Source organism: Nesoenas mayeri, assembly GCF_963082525.1.
Source record: "Nesoenas mayeri genome assembly, chromosome: 2".
Taxonomy (NCBI): domain Eukaryota; kingdom Metazoa; phylum Chordata; class Aves; order Columbiformes; family Columbidae; genus Nesoenas; species Nesoenas mayeri.
This window is the reverse complement of record NC_137543.1, coordinates 132,283,038-132,302,011: the sequence shown is the minus strand read 5'-3', so window position 1 is coordinate 132,302,011 and position 18,974 is coordinate 132,283,038. Positions and strand designations below refer to the sequence as shown.

The following is an 18,974-nucleotide window of genomic DNA, read 5'->3' as shown; positions in this document are numbered from 1 at the left end:
TGAGAGATCCATTCAACCATGCTAATTATTTCAGCAAGTTCTATTCTGAACTATGTAAACACTGGAGATCAAGGAAGTAGTAGATACTCCAGAAACGCTTTTGAATGCGGTTCTGTTTCCACACATTCATGTTTCAATGCTGACTGCAAATGTCTACAGTGAAACTATGAAGTGGCTGCTGCTTGACTGTAAGGAAATAAACCAGCTATTTCTTCCTCAAGCCTTTCAGGCCCTAGTTCGTGTAATTCCCTGATCTCAGTGGAAAGAGAAAGGACTAGTTCATCCTTGGCTTTTAAATATTGTTACTGTAGATGAGCTGTAATTCAAACTTGTGGATTTTTACTTTTAGTCTTGTTCTCAGTGGTCTTCAGCTCTTGAATTTACAGCAAAAATGTACATGGAAGAGAGAGCCTTTAGTTTAAAAATCATTTGAAATGTTCTTCTTTTCAAGCGTGGATGATATAAGTATTCTCATGAAAAAAAAATACATATATGTTGTTAATGTATTGGTCAAAAGTGTTTTTTCTTTGTTTTATTTAGATTCTCCCCACTTTTGGAAGAACCTCCAAATCTGAACAACTTCTGCCAGAGTTTGGCTTTACACTGTCAACAACTTACCATTCCATCAAGAGCAATGAGCTCCACAACACCAGGTCAGTTTGTTTGTTTATTTTTATGCCTTACTACTGCAGAATACTGTCCTCTGTTAAGATGTACAGAATTCTTTGTGTTGATACAATGGATTTGGGAAATGACTGATATGCCAGCTGTGCTGCATAAGATATGACAGTCTTATAAAACAGGATAAAGGCTATAGAGGCAAAAAAGGCTATTTTGGGGATACCTTATCTCAGCTGAATTATTAAGCTGGTATAATCCTACAGTGCTTTAAAAACTTTTTTGTAGAGTTTATTAAGAAACTGATTAATCATGACTGGACATGAAGAGGTATCTTGAAACACTTTAATTCTTAATATTTGCATTCAATCATTAAATTATCTACTTTTGCCTAATTGCCTTGTTTAAAGAAAGAATGCAAATGTTGTTCTCTTATTTTTTTTTGAAGCTCTAAAGCCATATTTGCCCACAGCATTCGCTATAGAGTTTCCTCATTTAAGGATATGGAATTAATAGTGGTCTCTGAACCTGCTTTATCTGATACCTGCAAAATTAGTTACTTCAGGTTCACCTCATAGAAAAGGAACTATTAGTAGCTGTACCCAGTGTTCAAACTTCCAAAGAAACAGAATGCTGCATATGGAACATGACTTGACTTTGTTTTTTTCAAGGAGAGAGAGTCCCCAATTTAAATCTGTGCAACGTCCCATATGGTTCACACTTTGTTCACCCACACTTGAAGTATCTATTTCTAGTTCTGTTGGTAAAATAACCCTTTACAGGTGGCTTACTTTATGCTTGCTTTGGTTTTGTGCAAACAGCCTATAAAAGCATCAGGGGAAAATACTGCAATAGTGAGTTGTATTTATCTGCTAGAAGCCTTATATCATAGAACTGTAATTCAGTGAGGATTTCTGGAGAATTGTTGATTGTAGTGTTGAAAACTGGCAATAACTGCTTTTACATTAGGTAGAGTCAAGCATAGCCAGGTTTCATACTCGGCCTCTTTTTCTTACAGTGCAGTTGAGCGCTTGAAGTGAATTATCCATACAAAGCATGACGGGGCATTCAGCAGAAAGGCATCTTTGTTTTATCTCTGTCCCAGTGGTGACTAATATGGAATAATCTTGTACTTTCCTAAACATGCAGTTCAGATTCCAGATGCTCCAGTTGATTTGGTATCTTTCTAATGTTTTTTCTCTCACATTAGCTGTAGTCTGTGGAAACAGCCCAATGTGAAATTTGCTCTCAGAAAAAGCAGATTTTCCAGTACTCTTATTGCTATGAAGAAACAGATTCTAAATACGCATTCATGTTTGCTGTCTTTCCAAATCCAGTGAAGAAACATTTGATATAATCTGATTATCTGTAGAGTTATTTAAGACACCAGCCATGTCAAAACACCCTGTGGCACGTGCAGAATTGCAGTATTCAAGGGCAACATCACCCTCACGATCCTTATTTTTCTTTCCCTCAGTGAAATGGAAATAAGGCAGGATTTGTTTGGACTTCAGTCTCACATCCTTCTTAAAGTAATTGCTGCTTTTTCTTTCTCCCGGAGTTTGTTTTATGTTTCACCTTATCAGATGAAGAGATAGAAGGGCAGTTCCATCCAACTTTAAAGGTCCTTTCCAGCCCAAACTATTCTATGACTCTGATTCAGCTTCCAAGGTGAGGTTAGAAATATATACCAAGGTGCACTTATTTCACTTGCAATAGTTGAGGAAGTATCCCTAGTTTTCCAAAAGAAAAACTAATTGGATTTACATTGACATAGACAGCTCGTTCCTGTGATGATGAGCCTGTGCAAGGCAGGTCTTGCATTTACAGTGCATAGTTTAAATGGCAAAAGCCTGATGACTAATGGTGTTAGAGTAGGGGGTTTTATGCTCTTGCTTTTTCACTTCTGAGAATCTTGTGCTTCTTCAGGAAATAGGTTCCTATATTTGGTTATATCTAATGGTTAGGGCAGTTTAGAATAATTTCCAATCAAGCAACTAAGCATTCCCATTTAATATAGACAGTATTTAAAAGCACTCTTTTTTTTTTTCTGTTGTGCAATACCAGGATGCTAGCTCATTTGAATGCCAATCTGTGTGTCTTATATATAAGACCTGTGAAAATTTCCGTAATGTTTTGTAAATGTCAATATTTTAGGTCATGGTTGTAGGTTACAACAGAATGGTAGTTGTACATTTTCATTTTACAGTTTATGTAGCCAACATACATATAAATTGTGTACGTATATTCACACATGCTGTTTACACAGAAGATGAGTATACTTCAAAACAACAATAAACAACAACAACAAAAACCAACACAACAACAAAAAATGACAAACCAACCAAAACAACAACAAAAAAAGGCAAACTTGTAAAGCAGTATTACTCAGTAAATGAATGGTATAGGCCAGCCCACTTCATGGATGGCTCGTTCTGTCAATGAAAAAATTCTGAAGTGCTGTAGAAAGCTTTGAGTATTGTGTGCTATGCTAATATTCTCTGTATTTTTACAATGTGATATGCTAAGTGGAGAAAATGTTTATTTCTTTAGAATTGCTTTCCTTTCATAACTAAATTGTCTGAAAGTCTATTGAAAGACCTGATGTGGAACAACCAAAAATCAGGGGTATTTAATTCAAATATTATCTGAGCAACCTCTTTGGAGAGGTTTTGTTTGCAGCACCAGTGCACATAAGCATTTCCTTACATTATATGATGCAATGAACAGGTCTCCAGTGTAGCAACATCTACTTGCAATAACACTGTAACCTGTTAAATTGATCTCAACTCTCTGAACCTTAAGGGACCAGGCTCTCGCTAATCTACAGAACTATAAAGTAAATGTTGAATCCCAAGAGGGGAAGGTGCTGATGCTTGATTGTTTGCTTTGCTTATTATAAATTGTAAGATCATTAAGGAAATGTTTACATCCTGTTGCCATTGCTTGTTCTGAACTGATCTGTGTGCATAAAAAACATTGGACAGAAAAATAAAATATTTTTATAGTGAACAGTTAACTTTTTTTAGAGAGACTTTCTTTTGTTAAATACTAAATAATACCTAGAAGTGAATTAATACACACAGATGTATTTTGGAGTTATCTCTGTCTAATACTTTGAAATATATCTTCTCTTAACCTGGTGGTGGTGTTGGGGATTGTTTGTTATGTGCCTACCTCCTCAGTTTCCAAGGATTCCAACCCTTGCAAAGAATGTTACTTTTCTGAACAGGAGATTACTTTATTTAAAGCATGTGTTGATATGGTATTCCTTGTCCAGATTTTTTCAAAGGAAAAAAAAACACCTATGGGGAAGGGTGGACTATAAATATTTCTGTAAAGATAAAGATCATGGAGACATGAAGACCATAGGTTTTCTTTTTGTAACTTGAGAAGGGGAATAAGTCCAGAAAGATATCCTATCTTCTCTTCCTTGCCTTTCCTGTCACCCAGATCTTTCAGATTTTGTGCTTTTTATTTCATGGTGAAAAGCAGAGTAACATTGGAATAGCTAAATAAATGCTATAACAAAACAAAGCAGCAACCCATAAAGTCGTTCATGACATCACCTGGGGTAGAATAATTTCTATTAAGGAGGAGGGGCAAGTAATATTAATAGATGATGCAAAAAGAAAGATACCTGGAACTCTGACCTGTCCAGCAGGTTTCTAGATTCTGCAAGGTGTTATCGCTCAGTTAGCAGTGTTCGGTACCTCAGTGTGCCAGATGGTTCACCACGCATCCAGCTTATCCAGTTTCTTCCTTTTACTGTTGCAAACAGGTGAAATGCTGCAGTGGGAAGCTGGTCATTGGTTTGGGTGAGAGCGCTTTTCACTGTCCCCGGTTTTCAAAAGCACATCAACATGTGCCTGCTGCTGAGGAGGACAAGGTCATATTGTGTGCAGTTTACTTACTTGCACCTAGGTGAAATCAGCTCTCTTATCTATCTGTAATTTCTGAGTTAAAAACCCAGTCTGATATGTACTGTTTTGGAAATCCCTGTTCAAACTTCTTCTGCTCTTATTTTTCCAGGTCTTTAGTATCTTGTAAGAGCTCTCTGTTGCTGTAGTCAATCAGAAGGTGAATTTTTTTCTTAATAAGCTGAGTGGAGAAGAGGAGTCATGTACCGAATTCTGACAGTTCCTACTTTTGGATCACTTTTCTGTCCTCTTGATTCTGAATTTCTTTAAGTATAGGAAACGCTCCAAAATGGCATTTCCACTACTGTTTTAAAATTAGGATGCAGTGAAATGTTACCTTGCAGTCCAGTAAACAGCCATCTCTGCACCAGCAGTAAATGATGTGAATAGATGAATATTTTGATGAATGATCATGTATTTACTTACTCTAAAATACAATTTGTCAGTCTTTGTTAAAACATTTAAGAGAACTTTGAGTCCAAAACGAAGTAGGAAATAGGTGTGTTTCAGCAGGTGTTCAAGTTCCATTGAAGCTGACTGCATAGATGTTTTTGGACCTCTCATTATAGACTGAAGGAATCAAGTATGTTTGTTCCTTGTCATGACTATTTGGTGAATTCACTGAATATGGCATATAAAGTTTCAGGATTAATAACTGTTATCTATTAACAGATAAGTTATCTATATATCAATATATATATATCTGTATGTAACAGCAGCTCTTTAAGATATCAAAAAGGAAGAAATAAAACCTATAAGCTCAGACTTAATAAAATGTAGAAATGAAGGATTCTTCCCCCACTGCACCTCTTTCTTTTTTTAACATTTAATGCAAAGCATGACTCAGATGTGCAGATCAGATTTTGACCTCTTGAATCTCCTTACAGAAGTCCAAAATAGCCTCAGGCTGATATAAATCTTAGTTTTGCCCTTATGAAATATAGAAGAAGTCACTTTTTATAGACTCTCTTTCTGTGTCTCTGTATTTTTCTCATAATAGTTTAAGCCTGACATCATTATCTAGGTGCTTCTGGGTAAAATCCCAATACTTCACAAGCATGAATGAAAAATTTGGATCCAAAATATGTTTTGCCACAGGGGAATTAATATACAAGACAACCAAATAATGAATAAAATTCTGCGTGCACACAGAAGCATCATATTCTTCAGTTGCTAGTAATTAAAAGTTTGTAAATACATTGAGCTGCTTTATTTTTTTTTGTCTTTTAGAAGAAATTTACACCATTTGTCATTAAAATTGATAATCAAAGCATCAAAGAGTCATGGTTGTCCTCTCGTGTGTATTTACACATGCACATGTTCATGGAGGTCTGTCATTTTGTATGTTAACTTTCAAATTTTAAGTAAATAAATAATCACAACACAAGCCATGTAGCCAATGTGGTGTGAGATCAGTTACTACTTTCTACAAATTCAGGTTAACTGCAGAAAGCAAGTCTGGAGAGTGTTTTTTGAGATAACTTTGCGGTGCTTGAACACAATATATGCATGCAAAATTTAACCTGTGCGTACATCTGTCTCTTCAAACAGATACTGTGCTTGAAAACTGCAGTTGTATTGTCTTTTTCCGTTCAGGAACCACTTGTTAATATTAGCCACTAGGTGTTTTTGTCTGCTAGTTTGTCTTTCAAGCTGTTTTGTTGTTCTGTGTAGCCAAAGCACAGGTCTTAATTTTTGAGTAGTAGCGCTTAGCAATTTAACAGCTAAATTAGCTCTCTGGGAATAAATCTTAAAAGGTGTGTTAGTTGTGTTTGTATTTTGTTTGTTTGTTTCTGTGGGTTGTGAATTTTGTTTGTTTGTTTTTTGTTTTGTGTTTTTTAATTTCAGTGTGGTTTATAAAGCTCATAAAGAGTCTTCAGAATGGCTTTTTGAGTCGCAAAATTTTATTCATTTTAAGTGCATAAGCTATGCTCAGTGTTTACTTAGACACTTAAAACACACACATGTAGAAATGGTAATCAAATTTATTGTCCATTGACAAAATACAGTATTTCATTGTCCTGTCAGAGCCATCAGATTTTTTACTCTGATTAGTTCATTAAACCAGGATGGCACAGTTGCCCTTTCATTGGAGTCTTGGGAGCAAGACCAGCTAAATATAGTTTAAGTCAATGTAGCAACATTGAATAAATTAATTGGCTTTTGGCTCCCCAGCTAGTATGGTTTGGTATATGGTTACTTACAGAATGAAACTCTGAAGAGCTCTCTTGTTATGAGAGATCTGGGCTTTCGATGCAGAAGTATTTTCGATGCCTTAATTTTTGCTGCTTGTCAAAGGCTTTGTTTTCAGTGCGTTGTAGATGGGAGACCATGCTGAGTTTTGCTGTGTATGGGAATACTCTGGGCAAGCATGTGATTCAGCATGGATGCAAGACAAATGACACAAAACCACAATTCCATATTGAAAGAATCATCCTCAATGTAATATCATTTATACCTTTTTTATCTTTTTCAATGGCATTGGCCTGTGGTGGTGTTCAGTGTGCATAAAGGTAACAGTGTAGAAGGGGAAACAAATGTTTCTCTGTTTGCTCTTGGAGGAGTTAAGTTTTTGGTTTTGCATCTCATAGCAACAACAACAGTGTTTCAGCAATACTCAAATATTAAACATCAGGTGTAATATATGTATAATGTAATGTGTATAATATGTGTAATATACATACATGGATAACTTGAATACAATATAAACATAACTGCCAAAACGGATTTCTAAATGTTTTAAACCAGACTTCAGAATGCTATAAAATAAGGGTAATGTCCTATTTAATGTTTTAAATAGCTGTATGTCTACTTTAAATAGGTAAATACATGTGTTTATATTTTGAGTGACCACAGGAAAGGCACGTCAGAAGACTGCATTCTCTGTTGTTATATGTTGTATGTTATATGATGTTAAAAATGTCTGCTAACATGGTTCTAAGAAAGAAGTTTTCGACAAATGGTTAATGATTTTGATTATAGAAGGACTGCCTGATAAAGATAATTGTTGAGGAATATAATTAGACTTCTGTGGTATGTGAGAATCTGTTAAAAATAACACTATCCAAATTCATTACAGCCCTGAGTAAAATAAAAAACTGGCTAACAGGTTTCAGAAAGCATTGCACATAGGGAAAACAGTTATCCCCTGCAGGTTTTCCTAGTGGATATCTGTAGGAATTTATTATTAGTTTAGCATTACTGATTATTTTTATCAGTTATCTAGAGGAAAAGAAATATTAAATCTGGTAAAGCTAACATCAGTTACACTGGAATAAATTTGGTTATATAATCCTACTTGATAAAGTAAATTCCTTTGAAAAATATGCATTTTAATCAAATAAGAGTAACAAAGAATGTGGCACTTAAGAAGAGGAGAATCACAGAATGCTGATTAGAAGAGTCCTCTAGAGGTCCTGTAGGGCTGTTGCCAACACCGAGTCAGGACAGGCATGATGTTCTCTAGATAAGCCTTGAAACCCTCAAGGGCTGGAGATCTGCAGAGCTTCCCTGGGCATCTTGCTTGAATACTTTCTTCCTGCTGAGAAGTCTGAGCTTCCAAGCTGGAATTTGTGGCTGTGGAGCCTTTCACTGTCATCAAACAGCACTGAGAAAAATGTGCCTGCATGCTGTTTGCAACTCTCCTCCAACTAGTGGCAGGTGGCTCTTCAGCCACCACCCTAGCCATGTTCTCACTGAGCTAAACAAGCTCTGCTTCCTCAGCTTCTCCTTGTAGGTTGTGTGCTCCAGGGCCCTGACTTGATAGTCCTCTCTTGATAGCTTTCCACTATCAGTCTTTCACTGTCTATCTATACACAGGAATGTTTTTGGTTTTGTTTGTTTTTTGACTGTAAGTCATGATAAATACCCTGAACCATGAAAAAGAGAAGCTAGTGCCCTGCGGTAGCTAATAAAGCACACAGGCTTTGTTATGACATGGGAGGTGAATACTGAGAGTAAGTAATGCTTCTACTTTGACGGCCAGATCCAGCGTTGAAGATGCAGACAGAAGCTTTGGATTATTCAAGAATATGTCTTAGTTTGCTTCTCAACACAGAAAAGAGACATGGGTAGAGCCAAGCAAAACTTTTCCTTTAGTCTCCATTTAGACTGAGTGAACAGAACTGTTCTTGGAGTGCTAGTTCCGATTCTGATAGCAACACTTAAAGGGATTTGAAAAAGAGTTTGCAGAAATAATATAAGGTCTAGAAAATATACCTTATTGAAAGAAGCTTCAGCAATTCAGTCATTCAATCTGTCTTATTTTGCTGAAGCTTGAGAGACAATGTGATGGACGGTTCTTTTTACATATGAGTGCCAATGTGCAAAAGATTTTGGATACATGCAATGCTTATTCCTAACAGGAAGATTTAGTGATATCTTGTGGATGGATCCTGAAACTAGACAAATTCAGTTGAGAAATGGGGCTCCCTTTTTTCAGCAGTGTTGGTAATTAACCACTGGAATATGCTGAGTAATGGTGGGGGCCTCATTCCTCCTGTGACTCATCCTTACCAAGTGTAAATCCCAACAACCACCTAAAGTTTCTTCAATTGTCACTAGCTGTATGACAAAATGTTCACGTGTCTTTAATAAGTAGAAGTCTGCTATTGCTCTGGATAAGTTTGGAAAGCCTCCAAATTTAGAAGTTTGGATTCCAGTCTCCCAGGAAATACTTAACCAACTCTGCTTCTACGTCTTCTGTCTGTAATGCTGAAGTTACTGTGCTCACTGGAAGCTTATGCAGTGGGAGTGTCCTGCCTTACCTTAGAAAAGCTCAGCTTCACTTGATGCAAACCCTTTAGTGCAAACTGTAAAGCCGTCCCTAGGTATATGCGTTTGCTCTGAGAACAAATATGTTGTGTAATTCTAAATCAAGTCAGGATCTGAACCAGCTCAACTAAAGAAATGGCCCAGGCCCATCTAATCTAATCAGTTGCCATGTGTCATTCTGTGCTCAAACTCCACATGGCTCAGGGGTGAGGTATTATTGGTTTTTTTTGGGGGGGTAGGGGGGCTGTGGGTGGGGTGCAAGGGGTGTCAGTACCATCTTTGAAGGGAGAGCAAGAGGGAGGCTGTGAGCAGGGCAACTATGTGATTCAAAAAGCCACCAAGAGGAGGCTACATTTTGAGAAGTGAATTTTTCAATGGCAGTGCCAGTGACTGCTTGCCAGTTGTTCTCACTCTTCTCATTGACTGCTCACTCAGGTCGGGTGCATTTATTTGTGTAGCCACAGGATGAAACATTTGGGAACTGATCCAGGCTCAGCTGTTCCCAAGAAAAAAAGGGTTGGTTTTAGCTTGGATGTGTTCCTCACTGTGGTTTACTACACAATCGATGGTATTGGCAAGGCGAGGAGAGAAGAGGGAGGAGGAAAGAGTGTTTAACTCAGGTACTACATTTGAAAGGAAAATCGGGAGTGATCTTTCAGCAGGTGAAGCATAGTCAGTCTCCAAAACTCTGGGATTACCTAGTCCTAGGTAAAACTGGAAAGAAATACTAAGGACTTCTTCACACATCACTTTACTGGCATTTCTGGTTTCCAAATACTAAAGAGTTCCCAGTTCTATCCATGTAGGATTTGAAGGCTTAGTGAACATTTTTGTTTTGCAGCTCCATAGCTGAAATAAATGACCAACAAGGTCACATCATCTGTCATATAGCATACACCTTTGAAGTGATACTTCAGCATCTGACTGCCAGGCGTTCTTTCATGTTCATTAAAGTACATGCAATACAAAGCAGTTAGAAGTACGTGCCATATGCTTTGTTCAAAGATCAGTGCAATTAATATTTTCCTGTGTAAATTTATAACAGCTACATTTTTGGTAATGATCTGTTTTTAAAGTGTTACATTATATAGAAAATTAAATAAGACACCAGGAATAAAAACTTTTAGTTTCTTCATTCATTAGATCGGCTGCATGACTGGTGATTATATTGAATACCCTAAAAAAGTGTGTTTGCTAACTTTTGATTTTTTTGCCACCCACACACCACCTCCTAATTTTGTCTCTGGCAGCCCGTGTGTTTCTGCAGAATAAGTGTTTCTGCAGTGATAATTATAACACAAGAGGTAATTTGCAGATTAGGTATCTTGCAAAAAGCAGGACTATTTTGTAGCACCTTTATTTTGAAGCTGGTGACAATTTGAAAACTTCATTACAAATTCTGAAATGTCATAGTGTGTGTAATATCTTTATCTAGAAATTAACTTACTGCTAGAGAGACCGCAAGGTATGATTTGATTCAGGACGCGGGACAGAATTTGCTTCAGGCAATGATGTGCACGTTGTGGGGTGGAAGCAAGTTCTGCTGAAGCAACAAAACTCATGGTTTGAATCTGTTCCAGGGCGTCCTAAAAAAAAAAAAAGTGATTTGTAAACTCTGGTAATTTTGTTAATCTGTTTCAGACCACATTAAACTTTTAACACAAAATATCTTATCTTGGAGTGTTGCTCATAGTGGGGCAGGATTTTGAAATCATATAATACCTGGTTAATGTTTTGTTTTTCTGTTCTTTCTGTCAAGAGTCCTAGAGTACTGTCTGCTTTTGGTGAAGAGTGTAGTTCTTGGGCCTGTGGTGTTGGTGTTGTCAACCTCAATGTCTGTTCCAGAGTTAGGTATCCCAGAGGTGCTGGCCTCTGGCTGGAAATTCTGGCAGAAAGGAAGGTGACCTGAGATGGTTTGACACAACTCCTATGAGTTTAACGTTCTCGGTTTAACATACTGCCAGTTTCTGCCAAAACAAAGCACTGAGTTATTTTAAAATTTCTGAATTCTTATGCAAAGTATCCTTTCTGAATTGCAGTTAATGACTGTTTGATCTGAAGACCTGAGAACTAGTGACCTCTGCCATACTAGTTCTCTCCTCACTGTTCAATATTCTTTTCCTAGGAGAGGGTTTGCTAGTGTGTCTTTATGGCCCACAAGATTGTAAAAATCCATTTCTTTAACATTTTCACATAAACCACACTTTTAAATATCTCTTCAGTTTTCTCTTAGATTCTTAAGGTGCCACCTGGAAATATTATTTTCTGGGTGATGATACTGAGATACCTTGCATTTTCTGTTCATTCCACCCTTACAGATGTGAGTTGCCTGTTCTTTGAACTGTTTTCCACTGTTGACTAATTTAGTTTTTAGCATGCTCTATTGCAGACAGGAGATAGAGGGGTTTTTTTAGTTTTGTTCATTGTTTTTTATTTTTGCTTTCTTCCTGAAGTTTATTTTTTTACACTTGCATTTCATTTCGTTGATTTTTATCTTTTCATTTTGAGATAGGTAGAATTCTAATCCTCTGTTCTGAAGTGCTTGTAGTTCTCCCAACTTGCTTTTATCTGCAGATGTTGTATGCTCTTTGAGTTATTCAGTTTTGCTTTAAACTGAACAAGTGTTCGGTGTCTGCCCTGTCCAAGGCATCTTTCATCTTTCCAAAGTGGTATCATAACAGTTGGTTCTTGAACCTTTCTCTGAAGGGTTCTTTATGTCAAGAAACTTAATTTCTTGACATTGTCAAAGCAGTGCTTTATCTGACTTTGATACTTGAGCTGTTGCTATTCAGAAAGTGTATATAGAAAGTAAAAACTAAAGGAAAATTTCCATTACAGAAAAGTAAAATTGTGCAAGAAGTTACTGTTCACAAATCTCTTGTTGCTTAATAACCCTCTGTTTGCAGACATATTCACTTTTGAGTGTCTGGATTATGTATTAACCAGGTTCTGTGCCCCTCAGTTCGTGGCTGTAGGACATTGCCATGGCAGAAGTGATGTAGATGCCGACTGCTCACCCACGGCTTCCTCCATGTACTGCTGTGTAAGGCTGCATCTGTGCTGCACAGAAATCGGTTTACAGGTTTTTCAAAACTGAATGTCTGTGTCATCCATTTATAGAAGCTTCATGTCTGTATTCTTGATTCTTCCTATCCTGGGTGGTGAAGAATGATCTGACATGAGTGGGAAATTCACAAAGGAGTACTGATTTGGGTCGTGGTAAAGGAAAAGAGGTTTCTTTTTTTTTTCTGTGAGTTACCATATGTGCTCTGTGTTGTGTGACTTGCATCCCTTGCTAATCAGAGTAGGGGGCAAAGACATGTTCACTGTTTCAGGAAACGCTCAGCTCTGACTCGGGAGCAGCATTAGCAATCCTTTGTCTTGCTAGAACATGCAGCCCATATGCTGCCTGCATTTAACCAAATCTCCTTGCTAAGGATAGAGGGAGTTGAATCACAATAGTGATGCCAACACTTATAGAGAAGCTAATTAATAGGAAGAAGCATTGCAGAATCCCTGCTTTAAAAAAATAAAAAGCAGCATAAACCAGTGGGAAAAATACAACTACTCTGTATTTTGAGACAGTACTATTTTGAGGCAGTGCCCTGTAATAAAGGCCAGTGCACAATATGCACACTTCAAGCTGCATGAAGAAAACAGACATCAGATATCTTTCACAGCTTCCTCTAAGGTGCCTGTGGCTGTTCCTCTAGCCTTGAAGTATATCTTTAGTGACTTAAGCTGAATACAGCTCATTTAGATATCCCCAACTCGTCTTTCAGCAGTTGCTGTGGGTGCAAAGAACACTCTTGCATTGCTCAAAAGCTGCCTCAGATCCTCATTAATATCCTTTTTCCTATATAGAAACGTTCAGCAGTTGCCCTAGAAAAATTTTGTGTGGACAAATCCACAAGTAAGTATAAGCTAGGACAGGAAAATCCTGAAATAGCTACTGTTTTGTCTTCTCTGTTCAGCTATTTCGTAAAGAGTAGGAGATAGGAACTCGGCTCAAAACACAGTGCTACTATATGAAATAGTACATCTTTCCCCTGTGTTCCTTCTGTGACTTCAATGTGTTACCTTTCCAAACCAGCATATTAGAACATGCCTTACATGGTGTGTCCTTGGATGCACTTGAGGGGTCTACTTGCCCTCTCTGAGCAAACACTCAAGAAAGTTTAGTCCTGTGAGCAGTCCTTAATCCATTACCATCCAAGGAATTGTGATAGATGATAAATACTGTTTTGATTTCAGTGAGCTGATTAGGAGTACCTGTAGAGTTGTGGAGACACCGTTCATTTCTCTGGCAGGGAGATACTAACACATGACTGCAGTAGATGTATTTGGGCTGCAGATCTATCTATACATGGGAATATGATAGTATAGCTCTTTCAGTAATAGTAAGAAACTCCTCAGCCAATCAACTGAGTCAAAACGAGCATGTGCATGTAGAGGAGAATTAGGAAAAGAATAGTGACACAGTGGCTTGAGAGCAACATAGAGAAGGGCAAATGAGATAGGATGGAGACCTTAAAAGCAGTGGAAAGGGGCAGAGGTAAGCACTGGAGATGGCTCAAAAGCGTATGCAACAAGTACATAAGAAAAAACCTATGGAGAGAAAACATATGCAGAAACTTAAGAATACATGAGAATAAGTGTGTCTAAAGTGTGAGTAAGGAAAAGAAATTTTTAAAGAACTTCCTGGGAAATAGCCTCCCTTCCGCTTGGCACTGCTCTCAGTGTCACAAGGGAACGGGGACCAGCGTCTCAGTGCGCTGCATGGCTAGCTGCTGAAATGGAGATTTGTTTCAGAGCTGGCTAACACTTTATAGCTAGTCGGTACTTTATGGTGCTGAAACGTTCCCACTGATGAGATTCGAAGGTATTTAGCTGCCACTAGTTTTAAAGTCTGTTATATTGCTGAGGTAGTTCAGTAGATGTGAGGTGGAATAACAAATTCCTTTAATTGATTGTTAAAGGGATACCTGGATTGCTATTATCATGTTTTGTGTTTTCTTACCTCGGGGAAGGGTTTCTGGAAGCAGTAAAAACTTTTACATTCAGGACTAGTAGTCCTTTCTGTATAACTTTAATCCAGAACCAAACTCTGGGATCACATCCTCCCTAAGAGCGTTAGCAGCTCCCTTGGCCAGCTCGTGCTGGTGGGTACAGCTGCCTGCTTTGGTTTGGAAGAGTGGGGGATCAGAGGTGGAGGAGGATACACGTACTGTCTGCAGTGGTCTATGCAACAACAGGTTGCAAATCTGGGAAAAATTGAGTTAGTATTATAAAAATTGTAGCATGGATTAGCTTTAGCTTAACTATGTTTAACTTCATTACAGCTGGTTACTGGTCTTTTTTTCCACCCCTCCTAAAAGATGATGTTGCAGTTTAGTACCATGGAATGAAAAAATACAGACTTTAAAAAAAAACCAACCAACAATACACAAAAACACAAACCACTCACCACCCCCCCCCCCCCCCCCCCCCCCCCCCCCCCAACAAACAAACAAAAACAAAAAAAGGAACAAAACCAAAACAGAAACAAAAAAACTACACCAACCAAATGGAAAAAACCCCAACAGCATCCCAGAGCCATGTCCTACCCTGAACCTTTCTAGTGCATGTATTTAATATCCTTGTGAAAGGGATGTTTTGATGGTACAGGAATGTGCTGCTATTGTACAATCAAAAATCACATGAAAACACCGTGTGTGTATGTGTCTATCTATAAAAAAACCCCCTGCAAATAGGTCTGCTAGTGTTGCCTGGACTTGGCAATATCCACTGTTGACAGTTTGACCTTTAGTAACAGCTTTCGTTATTGTAAATTGTACATTGTTTTCCTGTTCATTAATACGTGCTCTTAGATGGTAAGGACAGTATTTACACATGTGGCTGCATAACATACAGAGATAAGCTGTCTGGGTAATCTGTACATTCTGGGTAATTCTGTACACTCTTTTTTTGGGGAGATAGGTTGGGCCAGGAGATACGTAGTCTCTTCCTGGACATGCACCCTAATATTACTTCTGAAGTAAATCATCCTGTTGTCCGGCAACATCTCCTTCTGCTGTTCAAGCTCTCCAGAGCTGCTTTTTGCAGTCCTACAAGGAGCCAGGAGGTTGGCAAGGTCTCTTTAAATAGTACACACGATGTTTTATTTAACCATCCATCTATGTTGCACAGTGACTGTGCCATAAGAATTGCACAAAGCTTTTCTTAACTGTAGGCGGTTGTTCATTTATTAATGTAAACACCATGTGCCTTGGATGTGTGAGCCCTAAAAATAGACTTGCAGAATTAAAAATAGATCTCTTGGAGTACTGAGATGCTGCTTAATCAGAACCAGCTGCAAGCTGCCTAGAAAATATAAGTTATATGGAGCCAGATGCTTTTGCCCTTTTTGCTTTAGACAGCATGTAATTTGGGTAACTACAGCTACAGTAATGTATTTTCCCAGTCAAATTGTTTGATAAACATATTTGTTCGAACAGACACTTCCAATTAGAGAACCAGTAAAATGTTAATTTATTTTAATATTTCTCCATGTGTGTAAGCCAAAGGAAAGTTACATAAAACTCAAAGGCATGCACAATAACTGCTCACAGCTGTATTTGGCAAGGACTAGATTATGATGATGTGTCTTTGTACAACAGGGCTCTTACTCTGGGAGTAAGAGCAAGTGGAAAATATTTAAATGGAATTAATGGTATAATGATCAGTGGGACTTCTTTGGAGTAAGTTTGTAGGGATAAAGCATTACACGAAACGTAGGAAGTATGTCAGAATGATAGTTGGCAAAGATCCATCAGAACAACAGCCTGTATGATTTCAGGAAGGGTTCCTTGCAGTACTTTTTGCTGAACTGATGGTGTTAAAACCAAAACCTATTCTGAGGTTTGGCAGTTTCCACAGTTCACCAGCCTGCTGCTGGCAGCCTCTGTTCAGACTGTATTTATGAGTCTCAATGACTAGTCTAGAAGTGGGAAACTGAAGCTTAAGGCCACTCTACTTGATTTGGAACCACTTGGGACAGGGAATTCTACTTTGCTTCAGGGGCTTGGAGGTGAATATCTCAACCTACAGTATTGCTCCAACTCTGTTTATGAGGTCTGCTGATCTACTTCTAGGGGAGCCTAGTGTGCAATAAGCACACCCTCCAGGCCATTCTAGCTGTGTATGTATAGATTGCTTTTCACTTCAGTATTTACCTAACTAGACTCTTATGATTATACAAAAACCTGGGGTAAGGAGGCGGAATATTTGAGGAGGTAGCCTCTCTTAGGAATTGTAACAGAAGCCAAGATGTTCAAACCTGAAAAGCAGTGATCACGTTTTTAAGCAACTGATATCCGGTTAAAGCTGTTGTGCAGAAGGTCCAGATATGAGTCTTGGTTTGAGCAAAGCCTTTTGAAGACCGGGATTGATTCAGGTGTGTACTTTACAGGCAAATGATACAAATTACATACAGCTGGCATGAAACAGTCATATTGAACGATTATATGTCTCCACATCCTTCTCCTTTTAGTGTTTTACATTTTCTATGGCAACTGGATTTAGTTATGATCTTGATGTTCTATTGATGTTTTAACTTTTTTTAGCCTTAGCACTATTTGCTTTAATTAAATGAATAATTACATTTTCTGAATGAAATGCCTTTTCTCTATGAAATTTTATGTTCAATACAGATTTTTCTTTCTCTGCATTATGTGATCTCACAGAGTTCCTCACCTTCATGTCTACCATGCAAATTGTCATCATCGTAAACAATTTAAGCCTCCTATGAGAAACCCCACAAAAAATCCAGCCTGTCACTGCAGGTAGCGCTACTACCTGAACTAGCTCAGTTATGGGTGGGTAAGATGTACCTTTTTTTTTCTCTAGATGCTTATATTTAAACATATCTACAGTGCAAATCTGTCTGAAATGGTAGTGTGGCATTCTCTCCTCGACTTTTAATTCTTTTGCACCTGTCATGCTCATGAGTCATGAGATTTTTTTTTTTTTTGAACTGCAGGAAGTACATTAATCAGTCTTTTTGTGGTCTGTAATTTTTTATACTAATTGCTGCCAAGCAGAGTTTTAGGTTACAAGGTTTTTTTTTTTTTTGGAAGCATTTCAGTATGAGAATAACTTTCAAAAGTGATTTGAAAATGTGCTAATTTACTTCTTTTTTTTTTTTAATTGCACTTGTTTAGTCTGTTTGATCATTGGCTGAAACAAGTACTGATTTAAGAACTTGCAAATCTGTCCTTGACAGAACATGATTGCAGGTTCAATTTACAAGTAGATCTTAGAACCTGACTATAAGTGTTACTATTTTAAGATGTTTTAGGTTAAAATCAAATTATAGAAATTTCCTAGTTTTTGACAGCAGAAGTGATAAAACTGTGCAAATGAGTTTTTAAGTAGCTATATATATGACATGCAGTCTTAAACTGGTGAGTGTTTGGAATTAGATCATCCCAGCTGTAGGAAAAACTCTGTGATTATTTGATTGCTCCAGGTTTCTCACATAAAATATTTTTGTCGGTGACCTAAAAATGGCTCCCAGTCTATTTACCATAGGATAACTATGACCTGCTCCCAAACAGAGGAGCAAGAAAGGAAGGGGAAGTGACATCCTTGAACTCTTCACTTGAGATCTCAGCATTTCCTTAATTAAGAATTTGGTAGACGAGAGAAATAATGCATTGCATACCTACTACTTATCTCCCTTTCCCATTTACCTGCTGAGGAGATTAAGATTAGACATAGAAGTAGCTTTACATCGATTATGCTGTTAAGAAGATCTTAATTGGTACAAGCAGAGAACTGTGCTTTACTAGTAAAGATACCTGCTGTAAGTTATTTGTGCCATAGGAGCTGGTTACTTTTAAGGAAAGAAAGAGCAGGAAGGGATGATTTTAACCAGATTTAGAACAAATAGTTGACTTCTGAATTTAATTATTATATTCTAACTTTTAAAAATTAAGTAATTTTTTGTTTAAAAGCCACATGAAGCGTCCAGGTATTTCACCTAAAAGGCATCACAAGAAGGAATTTGTCATTCCAATGTTTTTTTGCATGTATTCTTGCTGGAACAACTCTATTTCATTAAAGTTCAGAAATAATTTTTGGTTGAACTGATTCTCGATTCTTTGAAAACTATTTAGTTTTTGCATAAACCCAGGTCTAGCACTGGTCTTGTTCAGATGTAAACTGAGGTGCATTAATCAGAAATCTGTGCTAGAAGAGGCTGCTCTCTATGGTCTTCAACTCAATGTTCATTTCTCTCTGCCAGAGATCTCTGAGCATAGCAATACCTAAAGTACTTTCTCTGAATGCATCCTGGTCTGTTCAGCAGTCAATGGTTTAAATTTTAGGGTTTTGCTAATCTGGTACATTCTGACTTGAAATATCCTTGGAAGCATCTGCAGGAGCAACTCAATGGACAGCCTTCTGTGGGAATGGAAGCTCTGAAAGGCCATGCTGAGGCACAAGGGAAGACAGGCTAGTAGGAGGTATTGTTGCCTTAGCTTGCAGGATTTGTTGTTGTCCTGGTTTTGGCCGAGATAGAGTTCATTTTCTTCCTACTAGCTGGTATAGTGTTGTGTTTTGGATTTAGAATGAGAATAATGTTGATAACACACTGATGTTTTTGTTCTTGCTAAACAGTCA

At 37.7% G+C, this 18,974-nt stretch overlaps 1 protein-coding gene across 1 annotated transcript in view; it reads left to right on the top strand.

The window, feature by feature from the left end:
* Window positions 1–604: 604 nt before the first annotated feature.
* The window catches only part of HDAC9 (histone deacetylase 9), a gene marked incomplete at both ends in the record, with an annotated part of 426,230 nt that continues 407,860 nt past the window's right edge, over window positions 605–18,974 (top strand). Inside the window, one exon of the mRNA XM_080339190.1 lies at window positions 605–653. Within this exon, the coding sequence (XP_080195316.1) occupies window positions 635–653 (19 nt within the window). The remainder of the gene's footprint in view (window positions 654–18,974) is intronic.